Below are 22400 nucleotides of genomic sequence, written 5' to 3'. Positions count from 1 at the left end.
CCTGGGCAGCAGCTGCTGGAGGGGTGAGGTGTGAAGGCCTTTGGTGACCTGCAAGAGTGAGAAGGTGCTTGCATGGCAAGGCAGAGCCCATGTGCTGTGGATCAGCCCTAAAAATAATGCCCTGTGGAATGCAGAATGGAAACAACAACTGGATGGAAGGATTTTATTTGTTTCCTCTGTCAAAAGCAGTGATACATGCAGTTGGCACAAGACTTGTTAGGCATTAGAGTCATAAATATTCACATGGAGAGAAATTTAAATGACAGCAGAGCAGTGAGGACAAGAATTGCTTAAACCCCAGCATTTACCTGAGAAGGGAGGGGCAGGTGTGGAGGAGGCAGAGCAGGCTGGGACCTCCTGGGTTCAACTTTCTCCATCAGCTTTAATGAGTGCTGGAGCCACCTTCACTTCCATTCTTGCTGTGTGGTTAATTCAAAAACAGAGCGGAGAAGCAGCTCAGCTCCATAGCACTAATGAGTTTCAACAGGAGAAAAAAATATTTGAGGTAAGAGATGTGAGGATGAGAAGCTCAAACACTCTCACCTTTTGATCCTTGAGCATATTTACACTCATGTTGGTGCTGAGTAGAAATTGCTTTTTCATTTAATCTGCTTGAGGGTGATTTGGAAATCACTTGTGAGCATTTTTATAATTGCAGCTTTCCAATGCTGTTTTTCGTCTTAGCTGCTGTTGAGCAAACAGCCTGGTCCCTCTGCTCTCCACTGTGCCAAAACACTTATTCCTAGTAGTAGTAATAATTAGGCTGGTATTGCTTTGCAGTTTCCTCAGCTACACCTCCTGACTGGCTACAGGGAGTGTGACACCAGACACGGGTGGGTGAGGTTGCTCTGACTGCAGGAGAAAGTGCCAATGGCAGCTTCTCTGATGGAGAAGTCTCTGTGTGGCAGTGAGGGATGGCCTGGGGATGTGCCCACTGCCCCATGCCAGGGCCTCCCAGCCTTGTGGGGACACTTCCCATCCTACAGACATCCCATGTAGCAATTCCATCAGCATGAATTGTTTGTACATGCTCTGTGCAGGGTGGCTGGGACATGCACATTTGTTTTTTCCACGTTTCAGTCTCACAGCACAAAGCAAAGCTCAGTCAACATCATCAGCATGGTCAGCTAGGTGAGAATACAGGAGCACAGCTATGAAGGGAAACACAAGTTACTATTTTACATTCAGGTTCTATCAGCAGCAGCCCAGCATCCCTAGGCTTCCCCTCAGCCAGGGCTGCTCTTCTGAGCCTGCAGAGCTCTGTGTGGGCTCCTGGGCCCCAGAGCTGAGCAGCAAATGCTGTGGATGCCCATGGTGTGCAGCCTGGCTGTGACAGTGCAGAGTCCCACAGGATCCCTGGCTCCACAACAGCCCCAGCCCCAGCACAGCAATGCCCACAGGGCTCCCAGCTCTCCTCCTGCCAGGGCTAAGTCCAGGAGTAAAGGGAACAGAGTTGTGACAGGGTAAGCACCAGGAACATCCCCACCCAAGGAGCTGTAATATTTTCCACCTTTCCCTCCAGCAAATCCTCATAAAAGACTTATGATTTTTAGGAAATAATTCTTTATGCTGCTGTTCTAATGGGTGACCTCTCCAGTGGGATCCTGGTGCTGAGGCAGGGATCTGTGATGGGTCTCCCAGTAAATGTGTGTGTCAGAGAGTGCATTTCCTACTGTCCAAGCCTTGGGCAAAGGGCTCCTTTCTGAATAGCTGTACTCAAGTGTCAGCAACATCTGCCTGCTTGGCACTGCCTGGGAAGCACTGGTACTTCAATGTTCCCACTTCTTCTCCAGCACAGATGGGATTTGTGTTCTCTCCAGCTCTCTCCAGCTTTTCTTCATGCTCAGGGCAGTTCTAGGCAGTAGGTGGGAGGAGATGCTTTATGAACTGTTGCCTTTCCAAAATGAGAACTGATTGCTGTTTCCTTAGCAGATGAGACTCTGAATTGTCCCTTTGCCCATGGATGAGGGATATGATGGATCACAAGAGTCTGCCTGACTCACATGCATGTTCAAGCCATGTTTTCTGTGTGAGGACTCCAGGGAGAGCTGCTAGAGCACAGGGTTGGTTACATCTTGTGAATAAAATTATTCTAAGCAGCTACTTCTTCACACTTCAGCAATGGCTGGGAGCAAACAAGCTTTTATCTTTGCTTCTTTCCAGATGCATCTGTGCTCTGAAATCCAGTTATGGATGGTGGCTTTTTTAGGTACCTGGAAAGACTGGAAGTATCTCTGCTTAGTGGGAACACCACCCATGACATTTTTGTCACAGTGAGAAGTTTTTCTTCCTTCTTTTTCATCTATGCCTGCTGTATTGAACAAATTCTGCCTTCCTACAGAGCAGGGCAGGGCTGGGTTTCCTGCCACCTTCTCTCTGGCTGAGGGTGCCAATTGCTCTTCAATGTTAATGAGCATGGGGCCATTTTCTTTCTGGCTGTGGTTATTCCCTAAAACTGTTCCCTCATCCCTTCTGAGATATCTCAGCTCCGAGCACACTGCTTCTTTCTGAACTGGTCTTGGGGAGGGAAGCCTTGGAAAACTGAACACTCGTGGAAAACTGGTTTTCCCTGTGTTTTTTTCTTCCCCGTTTGTGGGATGAAGGTCACCATTTGGGGCAGAAGAGTTGCACTGTGAGTAACCAGTGCTGGCACTTTCACCATAGGAAGAAGCCTTGGAGGAGCAAAGATTTCCTGCATTGGTGTAAATTTGTTCCAGGGGGTCCTCTCTGGACCAAAAGTTGGTTTCTGCAGGTGGGACTTTTCCCAGTGGCACCACACTAGAGATGAAATTGGTCAATTTACATTTTGACCTTTCTTGCTGTGTCCCCTCAAGCGATGGAGAACCTGACACATCCTCGAGGGTCTTCAGGGTCTTTCTGTCCTTACCCTTACGTCTGCTTTCCAGAAGGGCTGGGAAGGTGGGCCTGGCGAGGTGGCAGATGGATTGGATGTAATCATCACTGGAGTGTGAGTCTGGGCTGGCTGCAGCACTCCCAGCCCACCTTGGGTTGCTGCTTGGATCCTCCATCGCTTCCTCGTGGGTTTCCCGTATGGTTGGGAGAGGCTTTGAAAGGCTCAGCCTGATGCGGGGTGCCATGGCTGCAAAGAGCAGAGCAGAGCTGATCAGCATGTGAAAACCTGCTCTGGCAAAGAAATCCTGGCCTGCTTTCTGCCTGAGCCACCTGATGTCTTCTTGAGGTAAACACGGCTGTTAACAAAAACCGCACTTTAAAAGTTTGCTGGCTGTACTTTCATATCCATGGCTTCATAAAGAGCTTCATAAATGTGCCAAAGAAGCCAGGTCATTAAATGTGGCAGTAAATAGAGGGTTCATTAAGGAGAGCAGCAATGGTGCTCCCTCCCTCCCTAAGCAATGCAAGGGAGCACAGCTGGAGATGCATGGGGCAGGGGCATGAGCTTCTCACTGCCCTTGGTGGAGCAGCAAGGCACAAACTGCTGTCCTTATTTAATGCTCCGTGTCTGTTCACTGTGACAGGGCTCCGACTGCACCCTTAGCCCAGGCAGGCAGGAGCTGAACCCAACAGGAGAGGGGCTGCCCTGCCCCTGTGGGGAGCACCACCTACATAAAGCAACGTGACAGTGGTGTCTTCTAGAAGCTGTAGGTGAGAATGTACAGGGTCACTTTTGTCTGCAGTTCATAAATGTAGTTAAGGAGAGGTAGGTCCTCCCCAAGTGCTTACACAGAGTCAAAGGGATTCAATTCAAGCACTTTATACTCAACTCATTTTAGGATAGATTTCAATTAAACTGCTCCTACTACTCAGTTAAATATATTGAATTACAAATTTTTCAGTATGTTTTATGCTGTAGTGTTTTCTAACTGTTCCGATTTTTTTTCCCCCCAAACACTCCCCTCTGTGCTTTGCTTATCTCCCCTTCTGGCAGAAATGACCACACAGCCTGGATTTTTTCATCTTTTTTTTACTGCTTCCCCCAATGAAATTTGTATGTGACTAATCTGCAGACACAATATAGCTTTGTTGTGTGATTAAACGCAAAACTGCTTTGCTGGCTATTTTAATGCCTTGCTTGTCATTGCTGTAAATAAATCTGGCTTTGTTGAACCTCCCTGCAAAGCTGCAGATCACACACGGAGCACAAATGAGCAGCTCGTGCTGAGCTCACCGGGTCCATCCCTCCCCAGGCTGCTGCTGCTGGCCCTCCCTGGTTTTCCTCATGTGCTGCTGGAAAAGCCAGCCAAGCTGGGATTTGCTGCCCTGAGAGCAGGAGATGCTTGGTTTAAACCTTAGGCCCCTTTTATTATCCTTTTTTCCTGCCTGCTCTGTTTCTCTCATGTCTCCAAGCCTTGAAGAAAAGGCTTTTTCCTTCCTTCCTTCCCCCCAGCCCTGGCCTGAGCTCGGCAGTGTCAGAGCCTGGGCCCGGCAAGGAGAGGGAGGATGCTGCTGGTGAGGGGCAAGGGCATCTCGTGTTAAATCCCGATGGTGCTAATCAGCCACCGAGTCCTGCCAACACGCCCTTCCTCCGGAAGGGAATTTAAATCACCTATTTGCAGGTAAAAAACTCTCCCGATGATGGGATGGATCGGGTCCCGCCCGGCCGCGATCCCCTTCGCCCTGGGCACCTCCCGGTCACCCGCGGCCCCCGCGGAGCTGGACCCGCTGCCTGCAGCCTCCTCCCACCATCCGTGAGCATCCCCCGGCTATCCCTGGCGACCCCCGGCACACAGCCCGTGGCCGGACCCCCTCCCCTTACCTGGGCTGCTGTCGTCTCCCCGGGCTGCGCGGCTCTGCCCCGCTCCCCGCTCCAGCACGGGAGATGTGCTGTCTAACACTAACCCATGCGCCAGCTCCCTGCCTCAGTCAGCTGATCCCGCTGCCTGTTATGTTGCTGCTGCTAAATATATCCCGCTGGCTGCCTGCCCTGCCCGAGCCGCAGCCGCCGGGCGCCCAGGCAGGCACCGGGGCAGCCCGCGGGCACCGGCCGGGAATGGCCATCCCAAATCCCACATCCCTGCGGCTCGTTGCCGGCTGGGAATGGCCATCCCACATCCCTGCGGCTCATTGCCGGCCGGGAATGGCCATCCCACATCCCTGTGGCTCATTGCCGGCCGGGAATGGCCATCCCATATCCCAAATCCCTGCAGCTCGTTGCCGGCCGGGAATGACCATCCCAAATCCCACATCCCTGCGGCTCATAGCCTGCCAGGAATGGCCATCCCACATCCCAAATCCCTGCAGCTCATTGCCCGCCGGGAATGGCCATCCCAAATCCCTGCGGCTCATCGCCTGGCGACCATTCCCCGTGCGGAAGGGCCCGCGGGGCCGCGGCCGCGATGCGGGAGGGGAAACGCTGCCTGTGCTCCAAGCTGGGGTGGGAAAAGAGGAGCCATAGCTCCTTCATGTTTTATTGCTGGAAGGGGAATCCTTAGGGTTAAGGGCTGTTTTTCTTCCTTCTCTGCCTTATTTTGTGAATAAATTTGTGCTGGTTTTCCCAAGAGGCAGTGGGTGTTTGTAGCTTCTTTAGTGCTGCTCTCTTCTGTCCCTGCTTCCATTCTGATCTGAGCTAAGCATCCCTAGGCCAAGCTGTACATCCCTGGACTGAGCCACACATCCCTGGGCTGAGATCCACATCCCTGGATTAGGCCCTACATCCCTGGGCTGGGCTGGACACGCCCAGGCTGAGCTCTGCATCCCTGGATTGAGCTGCATATCCATGTTGCTGTGGAGGCACAGCAGCAGCCAGCCCTGCCAGGCACCTCCCATGGCTGTGCTCCACCAACCCCCTCTCCCACTGCTCCCAGGATCATCCCCATTTGTGTTTCTCTGAGACCACACAAGTGCATTACAGCAAATTGCTGTGCCAGGAGGACTGGCAGCATCCGACCTTGTGGGTCCCTGGGCAGCAGGGATTTGCCTTTGTTTCCTGGCTTATTAACATGCTGCAAACTAATTGCAATTCTGGAGCAATCCCTGTGTCCCTCTCATAGCCTCTCTTACGGCATCACATTGCGTGGGGAGATGAATTGTCATGTTGCAGCAGAATCTTCCTTCTGTGTTTATTTCCCAACACTGTCCTCAGAGGCAGCCCCAACAGCTGCTGCTCTTTCCTGGGAATGGCCATCCCACACAACATCCCTGTGTGCCCAGGCCAGGGAGTGTGACTGCATTTCTGAGCCTTGCTGCTCCCCACAACGCCTGTCCTGACCTGCTGGAGGGATCAAGAAAAAAGCAGAAATTTTTAATTAAAAATCACTACTTTAGTTTTAATGCAAATATTCTGTGTTATCAGCATTCAGGCTGGAATTGGCTGTAACAGCTGATTTAGTCACCCAAGCCCACACTCATCATTCAGGTTTTTTTTAATCTCCATTAAAAAGAAATAAGCAGCTCAACAGACTTGTGCCTCCCTTTGGGATGTGGTTCCAAGCAGATTATTTTTTTCTGGAAATAGCCATTGATTATTATTTCAATAGAACAGGTATGTATGCTTAAGCTATTTGTCTGGACTTCTGGTGCCAAACAGCTGAATTTAGCTGAAATGACCCACAACCTTTCATGCATTAAATTCACTAACAGCAATGATCATCAGGGATCATGCTGTAGTAACTCAGAGCTTCAATTTTTCCTTCTTGCTTGCAGGAAACGTGATTACCATCAAAAGGAAAAAACCCTCAGACATCAGCTCTGCTAAGCAGCTGCAGTATGGAGCTTGGGAAAAACATTTTGTGAGGAAGATCACTGAGCTGGAAACAAACTCCACATGTGCAGATGTGCATGGATAAATTCTCTTTTAAAAGAGTCTTCAAGATGGTTCCTCTGCCCTGGTAAGTCTCTCCTCCCTGCTGGAGTTACCTCCTTCTTAAAGTTATGATGGAGTGAATAGAACCTGTTACATGGGAGGGACAAATATATCTCTTTTTTTGTTTACCTCGACCACAGCTATTTGTTTTCTTCTTTCATCACCTGCATCCTCAAAAAAATTTAAAAGAAACAAGGTGCAACTTTGAGTGCTTGCTCCAAGAGTGCCATTTCTGTTATTATTGATCTGCCTGTTATTAAACTGTATCTTGCATGGATGCATTTTTCATCATCATTTTAGATGAAGATGTCCCAAAGTTATACATGTCCCAAAGTGCCTGAACGCTGTTGTGGGTTGGTTCCTCTTGGATGCACCACACAAAGAGGCTGGAGAGTGAGCACTGGGAATTGTTGCAGGTCTCAATGAGGGCAGCACTGCCACCACTTGAAAACCTTCTCCTGCCTGGGCTCACATGAAACCCCCTGTCCTGCCAGGAGCCCAGGTCACCTAAAACAGGTTTGTCTTTCCATAGCTGTTGTGTTTCTTTAATAAAAGATTTTTTAAAATTAAATTACAATCATCAGTGGAACCTCTTATATTACTGGCCTCTAAATTTTCTTCTGGAAGAGCTGGAATATGTTTAGATGCCTTAAGTAATAACCCCAGAAATTATTCTTGAGTTATTTTCAGTGTTTTGGGTGGTGGCATTGATCATGGCTCTATGTCTCCGCCGCAGGTGCTGTCTGTGTTTCTGTCCCGCAGGATCCCTCCTGCAGCCCCAGCCACAGGCAGGGCACGGTGCAGCCCAGCAGCATCTCCCGCTCCATCCACCCGCGATGGGCACTGAGCCGAGGGGGTTTGATTCCTCCGGCCCTGCCCGAGCGCATCTCCCCAGACCCGGGGATTCTCCCGGCGGGGTCACAGCGCAGCGGCCGTTCCACAATCGCACTTTTTGTGCCGTGCCACCACCTAGCGGCGGCTCCACCGAGGCCAGGCGGCCCCGGCCTGCCGGGAGCCGCGGGGGCTGCGCGGTCCGGCTCCATCCCGGGGGATGCTGGGGAGAGCGCTCTGCTGATGAAGCGTAAAACCCAGCGGGTTAGCCAGGATAAGGATGCTCCCACACGTGTCAGCCTGCTCTGCTCCTTCCTCTAATGAGATTTAGAAGTGCTTGATGTGGTTGTGATGTGGCTCCGTCGCTCTGGGCCCTGCTCAGCTTTGCGAAGTTGCTGAAGGAGGAGGGACAGTGAAAGGTGGTGGGGAGGGGGCAGGAGGAGAGCAAAGGTGAGCAATGAAAAAACACACAGCACACACACAGACACACACACACACACACACACACAGCCCTAAGGGAATTTCCAGGCATTTCTCTCCCAGGAAGGCTCAGGAGCCTTTTTTGACCCCTCTGAGCAAAGCTGAGTGTTAAGCCTGTTAAGCCAGAACACCCTGTGGGAACACCCTGGAAATCATCCTGAGTCCCCCTCGCCGTGGGAAAGGGGAGTTGAATTTGCACAGCACTTTGGAGGAGCTGCTTTCTGCCTGGTGTAATTAAGAATAATCTGAAAATTGCTTTCCTGGCCTCGAATTGCAGCTCCTTGAGTTGCCTTTAAAAAAAAAATTCCTCAGAGCCAGATGATGGTGAAAAGGAATAAAAATCTGATGTAGGCAAGGAGAGGAAGAGAAGGCCTCCTGTGGATATCAGCTTTTTGCATTTGAGAGAGAGAGAGAGCAAGACCAGGGGGAAGGAGAGGTGTTGGACATGACTGAGCCCACCTTGGGTGTCCCTCGTGTCTGGGGTGTGGACAAGAGACCCTTTGCCATGGCCACTCTAAAAACCTCAAAATCTATAAAAGCAAAAGGCAATTAAATATAACCCTTGTCACAGCTGTAAATGCTGCATGAATTATTACAGTAAATGAATCCCAGGTTTGGGCTTGTCCACTGTTTTATTGGGGCATTTAAATGTGTAAGTGACTTTTCCAGATGGAAAGTGTTGAGGTGGCTCGTTACCTGATTAAAGAATGCTGGACTTGAATGCCCTGCATGGTGCTCACTGAATAATCACAGCGAGTAGGGATCTTTCAAATCCTCAAACAATTTCAATCAGATGAGAAAGATTCAATTATGCTTTGAAGGGAGCCCAGCTACACCCGTGCGGGATATGGCAGGAGAGAGTGGGCTAAGGAATTTCATGGAAAGGAGCAATTACTTTATCAATAGGACATGCAAAGCAGAATTCACTCATCAGTCCTGAATAGAAGCCCAAATAACTGAGCCTTTTAAAGAGATGATACATGGACCAGGATGGATTTGGGCCTCAAGCAGGTTTAAATGAGTTCGATTAATTTCTGTGCAGTTGTCAACTGAGGTTTTGGTCCAGTGACTTCATGATATTTAGCCTTGGATAATGGATGTTGTAACAAGGATGTAGGACTTTGGCAGCAAGTGTATCCCAATCCCACTTCATTAAATTGTAGAAATTGAATTGGTTTTGAATCTGAAGATGCTGGTTCTTCCTCTTCTAGCATCTCTGCATAACACTGACTCAATGAAAAAAGCACAGGGAAAAGCCAAACACTTTTTTTTGCAAAAGAACATGGACATTTAAATTTAATAAATTATAAAATTAAAGATTCTAATTTGTATATACATTTTTAATATACAAGAAATGGCTATTTATTGCAATTTCTGTTAAGGCATATGAAAGTGAATGGAAGTTGCATATAGATATTCAGATGAACATATCTAATACTGTGCATTGTAGGTGAGTAAATAAGATATTAAATGCATTATGTAATAAAATAAAATAAAACCCCCTTTGAGTACTGGTAAAGCACCGTTTCTAGAATTCTCAAAATATCTGAAAGCATTCTATGGAGGTGTTGTGAGACTCTAAATATTGAATGGATATATGGATATAAAAAGTGATGCGTTCATAATAGGTAACAGAAATTTTAGAAGAAATGATGGTGAAAAAAATGGCAGATGACTGAAGCCAAAGAAACCAGAATTTGTTTGGGACTTTTTTCATGAGAAGCTGTCACTTGGATTTTAAGTTTAGACAGCCAGAACAATGACAACTGAGAAAACTGTACCTGCATGTGAGATCATAAATAGATTGCTTTGTGGGAGCACATGACTTTATCTCTCAGATCTCTGAGATGGTCTCTGCAGGAATATATTTGTTTATAAACCTGTTTTAGTTTCTGGGGATTAGGTTACATTAAAATATTGCTTTCTGCTTGTTATATCTGAAAATGCAGCACCTGGGCAACAGCAAACTGGTTACAGAAGATCCACTGTGATGATGCTCTTGCCCAATTACAGCATTGTAGAGAAGATGAAACAGTTGTCAAGTTTAACCAAACAAAAAAATGACCAAATTTTCCACTTCATGACACAGAAAAGAGATCAGCTCAGGAGAGCAAACCCCCACCTTTTGTCTGGGGCTGCTTTTTCTTTATCACTAGAGCCTGGTGTTGTGTTTTCCAGTAGAAATGATATTCATGTTCTTGGGGAACTGCTGAAAAAAACACCTTCTGAAGAACTCATGGCAGCTTGAAAAGAGGGCATCTTTTCTGGTCTGAAGAGACTTAACTTCCCCCCTTCTCATGCAGGAAGAGTGTGAAAAGAAGGCAGCTGGTGGCTCCTGCTCCTTAAAGAAATTGTCCATCAGCCTCTTGATGTCTTGTGCAATGTAGACTGAAGCTGCTGCCTCAAGTAGTTTAGTGCTCCCCGCCAAAAAACAGCTAGAGAAATATTCAGTAGAATTTAAACCACTGAGAAACAAATAAAATTAAATCTCTCAAAAGGTGAGACTGAGAAGGGAACAAGCCCTTCCAAAATGCCGATGGCACGAGGCATTGCATTGGGTTCCTAACGAACACAGGACCTAGCATAGCACCAGACCAGCCTTCCAGGAGGCTGTTCCTGCTCCTTGAGGCAGCAGAACTTTCCACTTTATCTGGAAAAATGCTTTTTTGAGCTCTGGGCACTGCCTTCTGTGGTATTTCTTCACGCTGCCTGGTTGACTAAGCCTATTCCAGAAGCTAAGGCAGAACAGAATCTATTAGATGAGTTACCTCAGGGGATTGGAGCAATGGTTCTTGAAGAAGTCCCAGAGGGTAAGACTGGTATTCTCCAGGCAGCAAACTTTTACCTCCCCATCTGCGTAAATCCAACTCCAACCCTTTCTATCTTTGGGTTTGTAAAAGTTTTTCCTAAGTTTCATATGCTTGGATGAGCTTCCTAGTCTACGAAAAAAAATGGGGGTTGTGGTTTATTTTTATTGTCCACAGAGCTAAAGGGATATTGACTTGAAGGGGAAAAGATGAGTTTTATACTAACCACATCTGTGTAAAGGAAATGTGGAAGGCAAGAAACACTCTGACTACAGGCTGGGAGCTGCTGAAGTGTCTCCCATGGCACAGCAGCTGGAATGATGTTGATTTAGACACATCTCCCTTGCTTATAAATAGAATGGTGAGGTTTTTTTCCCTTCAGTGCTCATTACTGCATTGCTGCTGTGCACAGATGTGACCTGACCCTACACTGCTGTTAAAACTTGTCCCATCTGTAGGTAACCACAAATCCCTTGGCACGAGGCTGCCTGGGCCTGCCTGCACACCGTGGCTGTGTGACAGCCAGCAGGCCATGGAGCAGGGCTGGGACAGGGGCAGGACACCAGGGACAAGCACCCTTGGACTGCAGGAGAGCACTCCACGTCCCAGCAGTGAAAGTCTGTGGTGGAACTGTTCCCACTGTGCTGCCAAACTGCACAGCCTGAGTTTTACTTCTCCAAACCAGAACAGATTTTTGCTTGTGCTTGCTGCTGCTTCCACATCTGCAGCCACGTCTGCTTGGCCCAGGAGATGTTTCCTAATGCTCTGGACTCTTAGCAGGCCTGTTGGGCTTCCCAGCCCTGCTTTTACTGGTCTTCAGTGTATCTCTCATCCCTGCACTGAGCTGCTTTAAGTGTATCACTGTGGTCCTGTGTAAGAAGGGGCACTTGATGCCACGATCCCAGCTGAAAATATTCCTTCTCTGCTTGGGCTAGTAGCTCCATGAAGAATTTTTCTTAGACCAGGCTTGTGCTTCAAAAACTTCTGGCCACATTTCAGGTCAAAACAGTCCCACATGTAGGTGCTGTAAAGCCTGAGGTTCCTGCAGGCTCTTGCCTCCTTTCCAGCAGGAATGGCTCTTTTGGGAGAGGAGACTGGGCAGTTCATTCATTCATGGTGATCAAGGGCAGAAGGTCAATCACAGAGAGTCACACGTGCTTCACCTTGCAATACCTGTGAAGCTCTTTGCCAGCAGCTGGGCCAGAGAAGAGCTCACACATTGCTGGGAATGCAGCACATTCCCAATAATTTTGTGACTCTATATATGGGTTTATTGCTGGTGCTGCTTCAGACCAGGACCAGTTCAGGCTGGAGGATGAGATCTTCTTCTCAGACTGGAAAATATGAACTTGGAGCCACCAAACCTACCTAGTGGTAAAGACAGGATTTCAGGGAAGCCTCGGAGTCTGCAGGAGATTTACCAGCAAAGAAGAAACAAATGGAAGAATCCAAGCCAGGAAAAAATCTGCTCAGATGCCACCCACAGCAGGAACCAGTCCATGCTCCCTGTCTCGGCAGTGCTAGAGCCAAGCTGAGTTCATCTTCTGTTCTCCAACCAAGAATTCAAAATGACCTATGAAAACCATGATGACCCTGAGGGGGGAAAAAAGTACTCAAAGGGTTGTCAGGTTACATATCTTAAAGTTTTCTAGCAGACCTGGTGCTGTGAATACACAATGTGTGTGTGTGTGTGTGTGTGTTCATGTAAGGGCACAGCTAACAGTTGTTCACTTCTGCACCAATAAAGCTGTTCTAAGGAAGGGAAGATAATACAACATTAATTCCTCAAAAATAACTGCATCCTATGTGGGGGGGCGGGGGGGAAGTTTGTCTTAACAAAGCACCAAAGAAAAGACAACAAGAATCCAGTCATATTTAAGTTAAACAGAGTGTGGGTAGAAAAAAAATCAGACCAATAAAAAAAGCACCAACCAATAAGGATCACTGAGGCTGTTGCATTACAGGAACCTAAAGATTATAAAAAATATGGATAGTTGTAAACAGAAAGACTAGGATGTTGTCAGTCCAAGTTGGCCAGATCTACCCTACTAAATGTCTTGCATGTGTCCAAAAGTTTAGGAGAATCCTTTGAAATTGTTTATGGAAGTATGTAAACTACTGTTTGTCAGTTTTTAATTTACACATAAATATATGGCTACAGAGTTTTTTCTGTATTTTCTTACACAGCCCTGGTCCAGGAAGCTACATGAGCACATGCTGAGCTGTGGCCACAGAGGCAGCTCTGCCAGGGTCAGCCAAACCAAGCCTGGCATGTCCCAAGAGCCTTCCCGAAGCTGGCTGTGTTAGTGCCAGGGTTTGTGCAAGGCACAGAAGCATCACAGGAGTGCTGACCCCCTGCTTGTCAGAGTTAAAGGGATTTATCATCTTGGGACTGCTTTCTGCCATACTAAGGGTGACTCCCATTACTATTCCCAAGCAGTTTTGCATAGGCATAGAAGACTTTTAGGAGTCTGTAACTGAGAAACCTGCTAACCTGACCTAAGTAACATGGTTTGTTTGGATTCAGTGGGACACTGTAGGGATATTGCACTAATACTCTGCTGTACCCTGTACACCTAACCTAGCCACCAAAGTGTTCAGATTAGCACTTATGAAACAATCTGTCATTTCTATTTATAGTAGGCTTGAGAATTTGGTATCTCTGCCATAGCACCACTTCGATTTTTCCCATTCTTAGTCTCTACGATGGCCAATATTATGATGTTGGTAACATCTCTATAAGAGAAAAATGTTGCTTGTGCCATATTTCCATTTTAGTTTATTTTCCTAAGAGTCTCTCTTTTCATTTTCTCTGCGATCAGCTCCTGAATTCTTCGATTCCTTGTCCTTTCATAAGGCCTCCTCCGTGTAATGATGTTGTGCTGTGGTACTTCATTATCCAACCCATCAACTTTGTAGGGAACATCCACTGCATTGATTTCTGGGTGCTCCTCAGTGGCATTGGAAGGGGGTGCACGTGTTTTGGAAAGCAGAGGAGGGCTGGTGGCAGCCTGTGTGGTGGGCACTCCCACGGGAGGGCTGAGGGTTGTCAGGAGCTCCTCCTCAATGACATTATTCTTATTTACATTGGCACTGGTTACATTGCCATCCTCTGTTAGGTTGCTGTACATGTTGCAGGACTTGCAACACAGCTTATGGTACCCAGGAATGGAGCAGTAACGGGAGAGAACTTCCATGCGACAAAACATTGACTTGTCTCCTTGACAATGATCTTCTGAAAGAGAAAAAGGGAACAGATAAATAAAGAGCATCTTTACATTAATCACAAAAAGAAACACAGCTGAAGCTTTGGCAGTGGGCGGAGGGCTTGATATTTAAAGTGGGTTGGGAAACTGGCAAATGAGCCTTCTACAAGCAGAAGCAGGCTTATATTCAACCTAAAAGTCAACTCCAAGAGTTGCAAAAGCTGATCTGAACTGTATGTACCAGCTCCATCCAAGCTCTAGACCATCACACTTGAATTTTTGCCTTCACATCCTGGAAGCTCTATCCTTAAGACCGTAAAGCCACAATGAATTGTGTTGCTGTCTTGGTTTATTCTTAAAACACACTGATTGTGCTGTGCTGCTTCTAAAACTATACTGAACTCCCACAAAGTCATGAAGTTTTATATTAAGAAATCTATTTTTTCCCTGTTTGCTCCTTTTAATGCTTCTCTGCAACCAAACAGTGACTAACCACAGCCAGGGGTAACATATATTTATCCAGACTGTCTCAGGAAAGTCAAGTCCTATTTTGATGTGTATAATTCTCAGAATTAATCCATCTCCACTAATCAGAGTGATATTGTTGCCAGGTACCCCTACTCTGAAAATAGCAGTGTTTTCTCAGCATGTCTCCTGTTTGAGAGAAAAGTGGTGCCATGAGGCTTTTCTACTCCTTCCTAGAAGGGAGCTGATATCTTTGGAACAACAAACTCCAGTCCAATGGAGCCAAGCCAGCCCATTAAAGACTGGGAGAGTAAGTAAAAGTCCTGATTTTTGTGTCAATGACTGTAATAAAAGAGAAAGAATGATAATCTATAGGCTTTAAGCTGTCAATAGCTGCTACAACAGTTTGCACTATATGGTGTTATGGCAGATCCTGATCTTGCTGAAATGCAGGTGGCAAATTGTAGGCTGAGGCATTAAAGGTGAAGTGGTCAAAGTGTTCCTGCCTGAGAAACATAAACAGAAGCCTACTCAGAGATTCCCAAGCCCTTGTGATTTCTGCTCAGGGGAGGCAGAGGACTGTATGAATTGGTGGGGAATGGGTGGTGAGGGTCTAGCAGGTTCCTTGGAGAGAAAGCTGCCTGTCCTCTGCCCCACACAGACACCCCTCAGCTCCATCCTGCGCCTCCATGATGAAGTAATGGAGCCAGGCACTGCAGTGAAGGAAAAATCCCAACATGCAGCCCATGCTGAGAGAGGAATTAGAGGGTTTGTAGAAGAGGAGAGGGCTGAGGAGAAAAGCAGACTGACCAACACCTGGCATCATCACTAATGAAACATCTTCTCTGTGACATCTTCTCTGTGCTGAGACAGAGATGAAATCACTTGTCTCTCTCCCCCTGCTCCTACTACATTTCCACCTACTCTTACAGTAAAGGGTGAGTAACTCCAATTACTCGCTTTTATTTAGACTGCACCCCATGTGAGACCGTGCTCTCAGCCTGGAGTCACATTTCAACCCCTGCTACAGCACTGGCTTGTGTCAGCACCCTCACAGCAAAGGAGAGAAGCAGAGCAGGTTCAGCCATAAAAGGGGACTTGGAAAGCGTAGATGCCACCTCTTCACACATCCTCAGTTAATAAAACAGGGCATCGTGGGTGTTTCATTGGCAAACATATCAGTCTAAAATAAAATAATAGCTGGTGCTGCTGCTTTAAAATGCTAGTGCTGGCTGAGGCAGGTGAAAACACCTCCTGTACATTGTATCTGTGCCCTGATTGTTGCTTTTGTTGCAGAAAAGCAAAATTCTAGTTCCTACTTTAGAATGGGCCAGGTATTTTTCATGTTTTTCAAACACTAAACTGAAATACTGCTGGAGATTAGGAATGACTCCTTCCTTAGGAACATAAGAATAGTACCTTGGTTTTGGAGAGATTTTCAAACCAGCCTTTTAAGAGCTGGAATGTTCATACCTACATGCACAGCTCCATACAAAGGCCTGAATGTGCCTATACAATTTATATTTTTACACACCCCATAAGAGTCCCCTTTTAACATTTTGCCTTGTGATGCATGACCCTTATGCATATTCCTCCAAATGGCTTCCATAATAAAAGCCAACAGATACAATATTTAAATGTGATTTTAACAAGGCAGGTCCGTTCTTGGCTTTGTAAGAATCAGTAACAGCACCTTTAGAAAAATGCCTTTTTTCCTAACAAAAATATGCAATGCCAAGCTTAACAATACATGGAAATAAAACTGCATTATGTAATAAGTTTAGTGACATCTGATAAGTTGTATAAATAAACTCTGCAACTTCTCAATGCCAGAATGAAATTTTGATCCTCTATCCAAACCAAAATATCCAGATTTGCTGAACTTTTATTTATTTTTACTTGCAGTATGCATGACAGACTGGAAGTATATATTCAAAACATCAGTAAGAAAAAAATAAATCAGTTTCACAGTCACTTTGGTACACATTAGTCTCATAAAAAAATATTGAAAAGCAAACTGAATTGGCACATCTTTAATATTATGTTAAATACATACAAAACACTAATAAAATATCCCTGATAAACCAAAGTGCATATAGACATAGTGCACAATGCCCAGATACCTTATTGCACCATTCTCTATAGCCACCCATCTCTTGAAACATCACTAAACATTGTCTATTTAAAGGTAACAGTCATGAATATATTTATACAGTTAAACACCGATTATTTTACATAACAGTATTCAGTGCCAGATACGTGTCTTTGCTTTTTCACCTTGTCATGTAAATTGTTAACATGTTTCAGGAAATATTAACAGCAAAATTTAAATATGTGATCACATGATAATGACAAGTTTGAAGTGCTACACTGTTGACGACCCAAAGATTCAAAAATGCCACTTTTCCAAAAAATATTATCAAAGCAATAAGGTAGTAATTTGCTCCAAGACTGCAGTTTTACATTTCTACTATTGGTACTGACTGTCACAAAGAAGTTTATGACTTGTGAATTCCAAATCTTCAACACAAACACGGAAGGTGAAGCACGAATGCCAGTTAAATCTCAGTAAGTCAGGCCACAATCCTGTCTCGATGAAGATATGGATATGCACTGTGCAAATCAACCTCCAATTTAATTTACTGCCTTCCAACAGTTATCGTTCAAGTAAAAACACTCCATATGAAGATTAACTCAAGGTACCAGTGTACTGTTCATATTTAAAGCTGGATCTGGTAAATTAATGCCATTTACATTTCAACATTAAGGCATTTTTCTAAAATTCATCTCCTAAGCAAAAAAAGCAATAAAAATTGAGGTAATTCTGTAGTAGTTCACACTGTTATGTTTGCCAGTTGACACATCTAAGAGCACACACGCACACACACACACACACACACACACACAACCATACCAGTCAAGTCAGACATGCACATGGTGAAAAAAGACCAGAGATGTAATGAGTATAAACAGCTCCATGCTGAGCAGCTGGAGACATCGTAGTCAATGAAAACATCATATTGCCTCCGCCACGTCAAGGAAAACACCACCACACCACCTTCACCATGGACCATGCCTGCTCTGCTTTGGGTTTGTTTCTAAAGTGAAAATGAGCAAAACTGGCAAAAATTGTGCGATGGAAAAAATGAACGCAGCTTTTCTCGAGGAAAAACCCTCCAAACGACCACCAGGAGTGTGGCCAGAGCAATGGCATCAGAGCAGCAGGGAAAGTACCGACAGAAACTCAGCTTCTGCTTCCCAGTGAGCCCTCCACGAGTCACAAACGTAAAGGTGAGGGTCAGGAATAAAAAATGAGCAGCAAGGGTGAGGAAAGCAACAGCACCACAAAGGAAAATGGAATGAAAAAATTCTTCCACTCATCAGACTACCCTGTCAGCGAACTGAAACCAGAGAGTTACGAGATTTCGGGTTTTTAGATAAAGGAGAACTTTAGCACTACAAGGTGTCATTATTGTGATGTGATCACATTCACAATAAGTTCTCAGTTTTGCTATCAAACTGAACATCAGGAACCAGTAAGAGCCTTTTTTCACCACCACCAAGCAACAAGCAAACCGATCCCAGCTCCCTTTCAGAGGACTGCAACATACTGTGGAGATCCAACTTCACACATCCAACACTTCAAGACCTCCACCACCAGTGCTATGCAAGCTCCAGAGAAGAAAGACACCGAGCACCGAGTGCCTGGTGTGAAAAAACAGATTCAGCCCAAGATTTAAACTTGGCAAAGTCAAGGGAACTTTCCGCATAGAGAGAAGAAGAGAGCAAAAGGCAAAGTCCACATTCGATGTGGCATGCATTTAAGGGCAAAGGCAGAGTTATAAATGGGTCTTTTACTTGAAGATATTTTCTGGATGGGGTAGTCTGGATCGGGTCTTGACAGCCATTGTATCATGTAGGTTTTCTTTGAAGGATCAGAAACGTTTCCTTGAATAGAGGAAAAAAAAAAGATGCAACACAACATATGTTAGGCAGCATTAAATTGTTGTCCTGTCAGAAGGGGACAAGTTCAGAGAGTGAGTGGGCTCTAGTTATGAAGGAGCCCAGGGAAAGATTACAACCAAGCTGATTTTGGGCAAAAGGACCTGCTTGGGGAGGTTGCTACAGCTCGTGCCCAGCACTTCACAGCCAACACTGAAGACAGCCCAAGGGCCAGTTCTCCAGCAGCACTTCTCATGGCAGTGTCACACATCCCCAGAGACATGCAGTCTAGTTTAGTTACAGTGCCTCATTAAAATCTTTGTATTGGATACTATAATTGACAGCTTGCTTCTAATTAATTAGAAATCAAAAGCTACCCTGAGAAATACATCAGGAAAAGAAGAATATGAATGACTTAATAACAGGAATATGTGAAATGATCTCACAAATATAATTTGCAAACAGCTGAAAAGCTAACAAGGATAAAGGCCTTATTGCCCTGGATTAAGGAGGAAAAAATTAATTACAGCTTCTAAAGATGGAGTTAGATAACCTCTGCAGAAAAACTGAGTTAGATAACCCCTGAAGATAACTTGTGTTTGACAGAATGAAAAAGAAGCCTGGAACTGTTGGTGGAGGTGGGGAAAGCAAAGAGGCATCCTTGGTTAGCCACAGCCCAGCAGCCCCTTGCCAAGCCCCACAGGTCTCAGAGGTGCAGGGCTGGACTCAGGCACTGCTCCTCTCCCAGGGCAGCTGTTGGCTTCTGGCCACATCTGGCCATCAGCACTGTGCTGAGGTCTGCCCCAGGCTCTCAGGCTGTCCTGGGCCAAGCAGTGCTCCCCAGCAGGAGAAGAGTGCCCAAGAAGCCCATCAGCCACACAGCAGCTCCACATGTGGAATTCTACTCAAAACAGGGACTATGGAGAAGTGCCCTCACCCCGACAGGCATAGCACACAAGTATCAATTCAATGAAGGCATTGCAAATAATTAAATAATTATTTTTTCAACAAGTAAGAGAAGCTATTGAGGAGAAGCCCTTACTGGGACAGGGAGGTAGTCTGCAGATCCTGACGCTCTCTGGTTTGCTGTCCTTGCACAGGCCGATGACATTGTCCCTGGTCCGGCACAGGACCGGGCGATCCTGGGTGCCATTGCCACAGCTGACAGAGCACTGAAAGGACAGGCACCAGTTACACCCCAGCCACCCTCTGCCAACACCACATCAGAAATTAGCTTTTCCATTTTAAACTGCCCTTGATTCAAGCTGACATGGTACATTATTTGAACCACTGCAGTGATGAAGCACAAGGGAGAGCCACTCACTGCTTCTTGTGGTACACCAGTAATTGTGAAACACTCCAAGAACAAGCTGTGGTCTGAGCAATAAACAAACAACTGCACATGCGAGCCATCTATTCACAGAGCATCTATTCACAAATACAGGGGTGGCACTACTTGTCGTGCTCATTCCACCAGACAGGAATTAGTTGTTTGAGACCTCCGGGAAGAGACTGACCTGTGACCAGGGTCCTATTCTCCACTGTGCCGGGCACAGCTCCCTGTTGCAGGGCCTCCTGCCCTCGGGGCGGTCGTTGTTGCAGTACTTGGTGTGCACAGAGCGGTTGGTGTTGTCGTGCAGGGGCTGGATGCAGCGCACAGAGCGCACCTGATATCCTGTCTTCCCACAGGATTTGCTGCAAGGCTCCCATTCCCCTGTAACCCAGCTGGGTTGGTGAAAAGAGAGCGAGCAGAGGAAAATTCAAACTGTTGATCTGTAACTCTTAAACACAGGTTTAACATGATGTTAATACTAGTTCTGATATGCAGAAAATGAGAAGATATAAAAAAACCCCAGAAGCAGTTATGGTGAGGATTATTTGACTGCCCCTGAAATGTCATTAATAAGACCCAGATCTTCAATATTACTCTTTCTCACTATCTCCAAGGTAAGCATTACTATTACTTTGCTGTATTTGCTGCCCTTTCCAAAACTGCACATAAAAATATGGTCACTTTTATGTCAAAAGCAGCCACCCAAGGGTGCTGCTGAGCTTCCCAGGTCTGGGCACATGAGATGTGCCTTGTCTCATAATGCAGCTAGTTGAATGAAGCCAAAACTTCTGGGTGAAAAATGTAGTTCCTGCCTGGCCCATATCTGGGCACTCCATGGACCATATCCCTGGCCATGTTGGACTCAATCTGCTGAAGCGCTGGCAAACCCAGTGCTGTGAGTGCTGAGCTTGGGCAGATCGGGGTCCTCATCATCATAAATGTTTGGTTTGGGGAAGGCGACACTCCACTGAAAACCAGAAAGTTCGAGTTCATAATTTCCAAATCAGTTTGGCCACTGAAAAATGAAATCTACAGTTTGTAATGTGGTGTAGTTGAAACTCTCACTGATCACCCAAACCGACTCATTAATTACAGCTACAAATTGTAAAGGACTTAGAGAAGAACAACAGGGACAGACAGCACCAAAGGAAGTTTACCTAGACTACTGAAAGCTTGGTTATGATTAAGTGAAGACATACAGCAGTCTATAAATATTTACAGAGTGCAGACATCTGCAAGATGGAAATATTGTTCCACATAAACAATATTCTTGGGATAAACTTAACCAAAAAATAGACATAGTCTGGAGAAGGAATTGTCCTGAAGTACTCATAAAATCCTGAATTTGGAAATGGCCAAAAAATAGTACAAGACACTGCACTACACATTCCAGTTAATCAGAAAGTAACAATTTCTCCCAACTTTCTCTTTGTAACTTACAGAAATTACACAGCTGTGAAGAAATGCAAGAGCTGTGAAGCCAGGAATCCTGAGGTGACTTCTGAGACAAAGAAGAGTTTTTCCCAGAAGTGAAGAAGCAGCAGATTAGTGTAGAGGGTGTCCCAGAGCTTTGTAAAACTCCTTAATAATTGCCTCTACTATGTACAAGAGCAAAATGCTTGGATGACATTCTGTGGAAATGGAGCTAACTGAAACTTCAGGGATCCAAGTACAATTTAGGATCCTATTGAGCTTTTGTGGTACCTGGGCCCAATTATATTTGCAGCTGAAAGAGGATACAGTCCTTTCCAGAGAGCCTGAGATATGGTTAGGTCATTACTTCAGTTTTCCAATAAATAAATGTTCAACCCTGACCCATGCAGAGTTTATGGGGCACAGTTTCTTGCCTTTTCTCTCTTTCAAATCTTTTTCTTTTGAAAGGAAGTTAGGAAATATTGTGGTATGTTCTATTTATTTGCTGTGATTCCTGGAACATACACTTGGTCCCCAGAGATAAAAGCTGGGATCAACATATTCCTTTCTTGTTGCAGTAGTAGCACAAAGAATATATTAGTCCTACACGTGGCAGGATTAACCTGCTGCCAGTCAAAAAAAAATCATCTGTAAAATGTGAATTAAAATATTTATAACACTTGACTATGTAGAGCAGAAATGAAGGTACAACAGGCATTTCCTGCTGTACAAGGGCAGCCAGAGAAATCTAACAGGTCAAATATTTTCTCTGTGTTTAAATGTCCAAAAATATGCTGTGAACTTTATAAGGATTTGGATTTGAGAGACTGGACGTTGACATTGGTTGTCTTCTGCAGCACTCTGTACATATGCTCTGACATGGTTAACTCACACTGTGTAAAATTTGCTGGTATAAATTGAATTTATGTCTATTTTGTATCACCTCAAGATGACCTGAACATAAAAGTCTGGATCAGGACAGCACTTCTTTCCTAACCCAACTTATTTCATAAGTCACAGGAACCAGAAATCACACAATATTTCCATGAGCAGAACAGAGCATGAGATGCTCACAGTCCTGGGCCCCTGCAATGGCCACGAAGGTGAAGCCAAAGCCACCTTCCTTGAGGTGACAGTGCTGG

The 22400-nt window shown here is 45.6% G+C and overlaps 2 protein-coding genes and 1 long non-coding RNA gene across 3 annotated transcripts in view; 1 reads left to right on the top strand and 2 right to left on the bottom strand.

Annotated features, from left to right (window-relative positions):
* Nucleotides 1-149: 149 nt before the first annotated feature.
* LOC129126871 (uncharacterized) lies at nucleotides 150-4956 on the bottom strand. Its single transcript, XM_054643107.2, has 2 exons — nucleotides 4736-4956; nucleotides 150-3100 (listed from the first exon to the last, which is right to left on the bottom strand). Exon 2 carries the CDS (start codon nucleotides 3096-3098, stop codon nucleotides 2109-2111), a length of 990 nt encoding a protein of 329 aa, XP_054499082.2. The 5' UTR covers nucleotides 3099-3100; nucleotides 4736-4956; the 3' UTR covers nucleotides 150-2108.
* On the top strand, nucleotides 4372-21659 carry LOC143695249 (uncharacterized). The gene is made up of 4 exons (XR_013184353.1): nucleotides 4372-4535; nucleotides 6622-6806; nucleotides 14717-14880; nucleotides 21288-21659. It is a non-coding gene; the product is annotated as an uncharacterized LOC143695249 (long non-coding RNA).
* Nucleotides 9425-22400, bottom strand: part of ADAMTS2 (ADAM metallopeptidase with thrombospondin type 1 motif 2) — a 174455-nt gene continuing 161479 nt past the window's right edge. Inside the window, exons 19-22 of the mRNA XM_054642736.2 lie at nucleotides 20030-20237; nucleotides 19555-19684; nucleotides 18429-18518; nucleotides 9425-14134 (exon numbers count right to left, since the gene is read on the bottom strand). Of these exons, the coding sequence (XP_054498711.2) occupies nucleotides 13674-14134; nucleotides 18429-18518; nucleotides 19555-19684; nucleotides 20030-20237 (889 nt within the window). The 3' untranslated portion in view covers nucleotides 9425-13673. The remainder of the gene's footprint in view (nucleotides 14135-18428; nucleotides 18519-19554; nucleotides 19685-20029; nucleotides 20238-22400) is intronic.

This window comes from Agelaius phoeniceus, chromosome 15 (assembly GCF_051311805.1).
Source record: "Agelaius phoeniceus isolate bAgePho1 chromosome 15, bAgePho1.hap1, whole genome shotgun sequence".
NCBI classification, from domain to species: Eukaryota; Metazoa; Chordata; class Aves; order Passeriformes; family Icteridae; genus Agelaius; species Agelaius phoeniceus.
This window is presented reverse-complemented; position numbering and strand designations above follow the sequence as displayed.

Bases quoted from the DNA above. Each gene is read 5' to 3' on its own strand.
- LOC129126871 (XM_054643107.2), bottom strand. From the start codon at position 3,098: ATGGCACCCCGCATCAGGCTGAGCCTTTCAAAGCCTCTCCCAACCATA.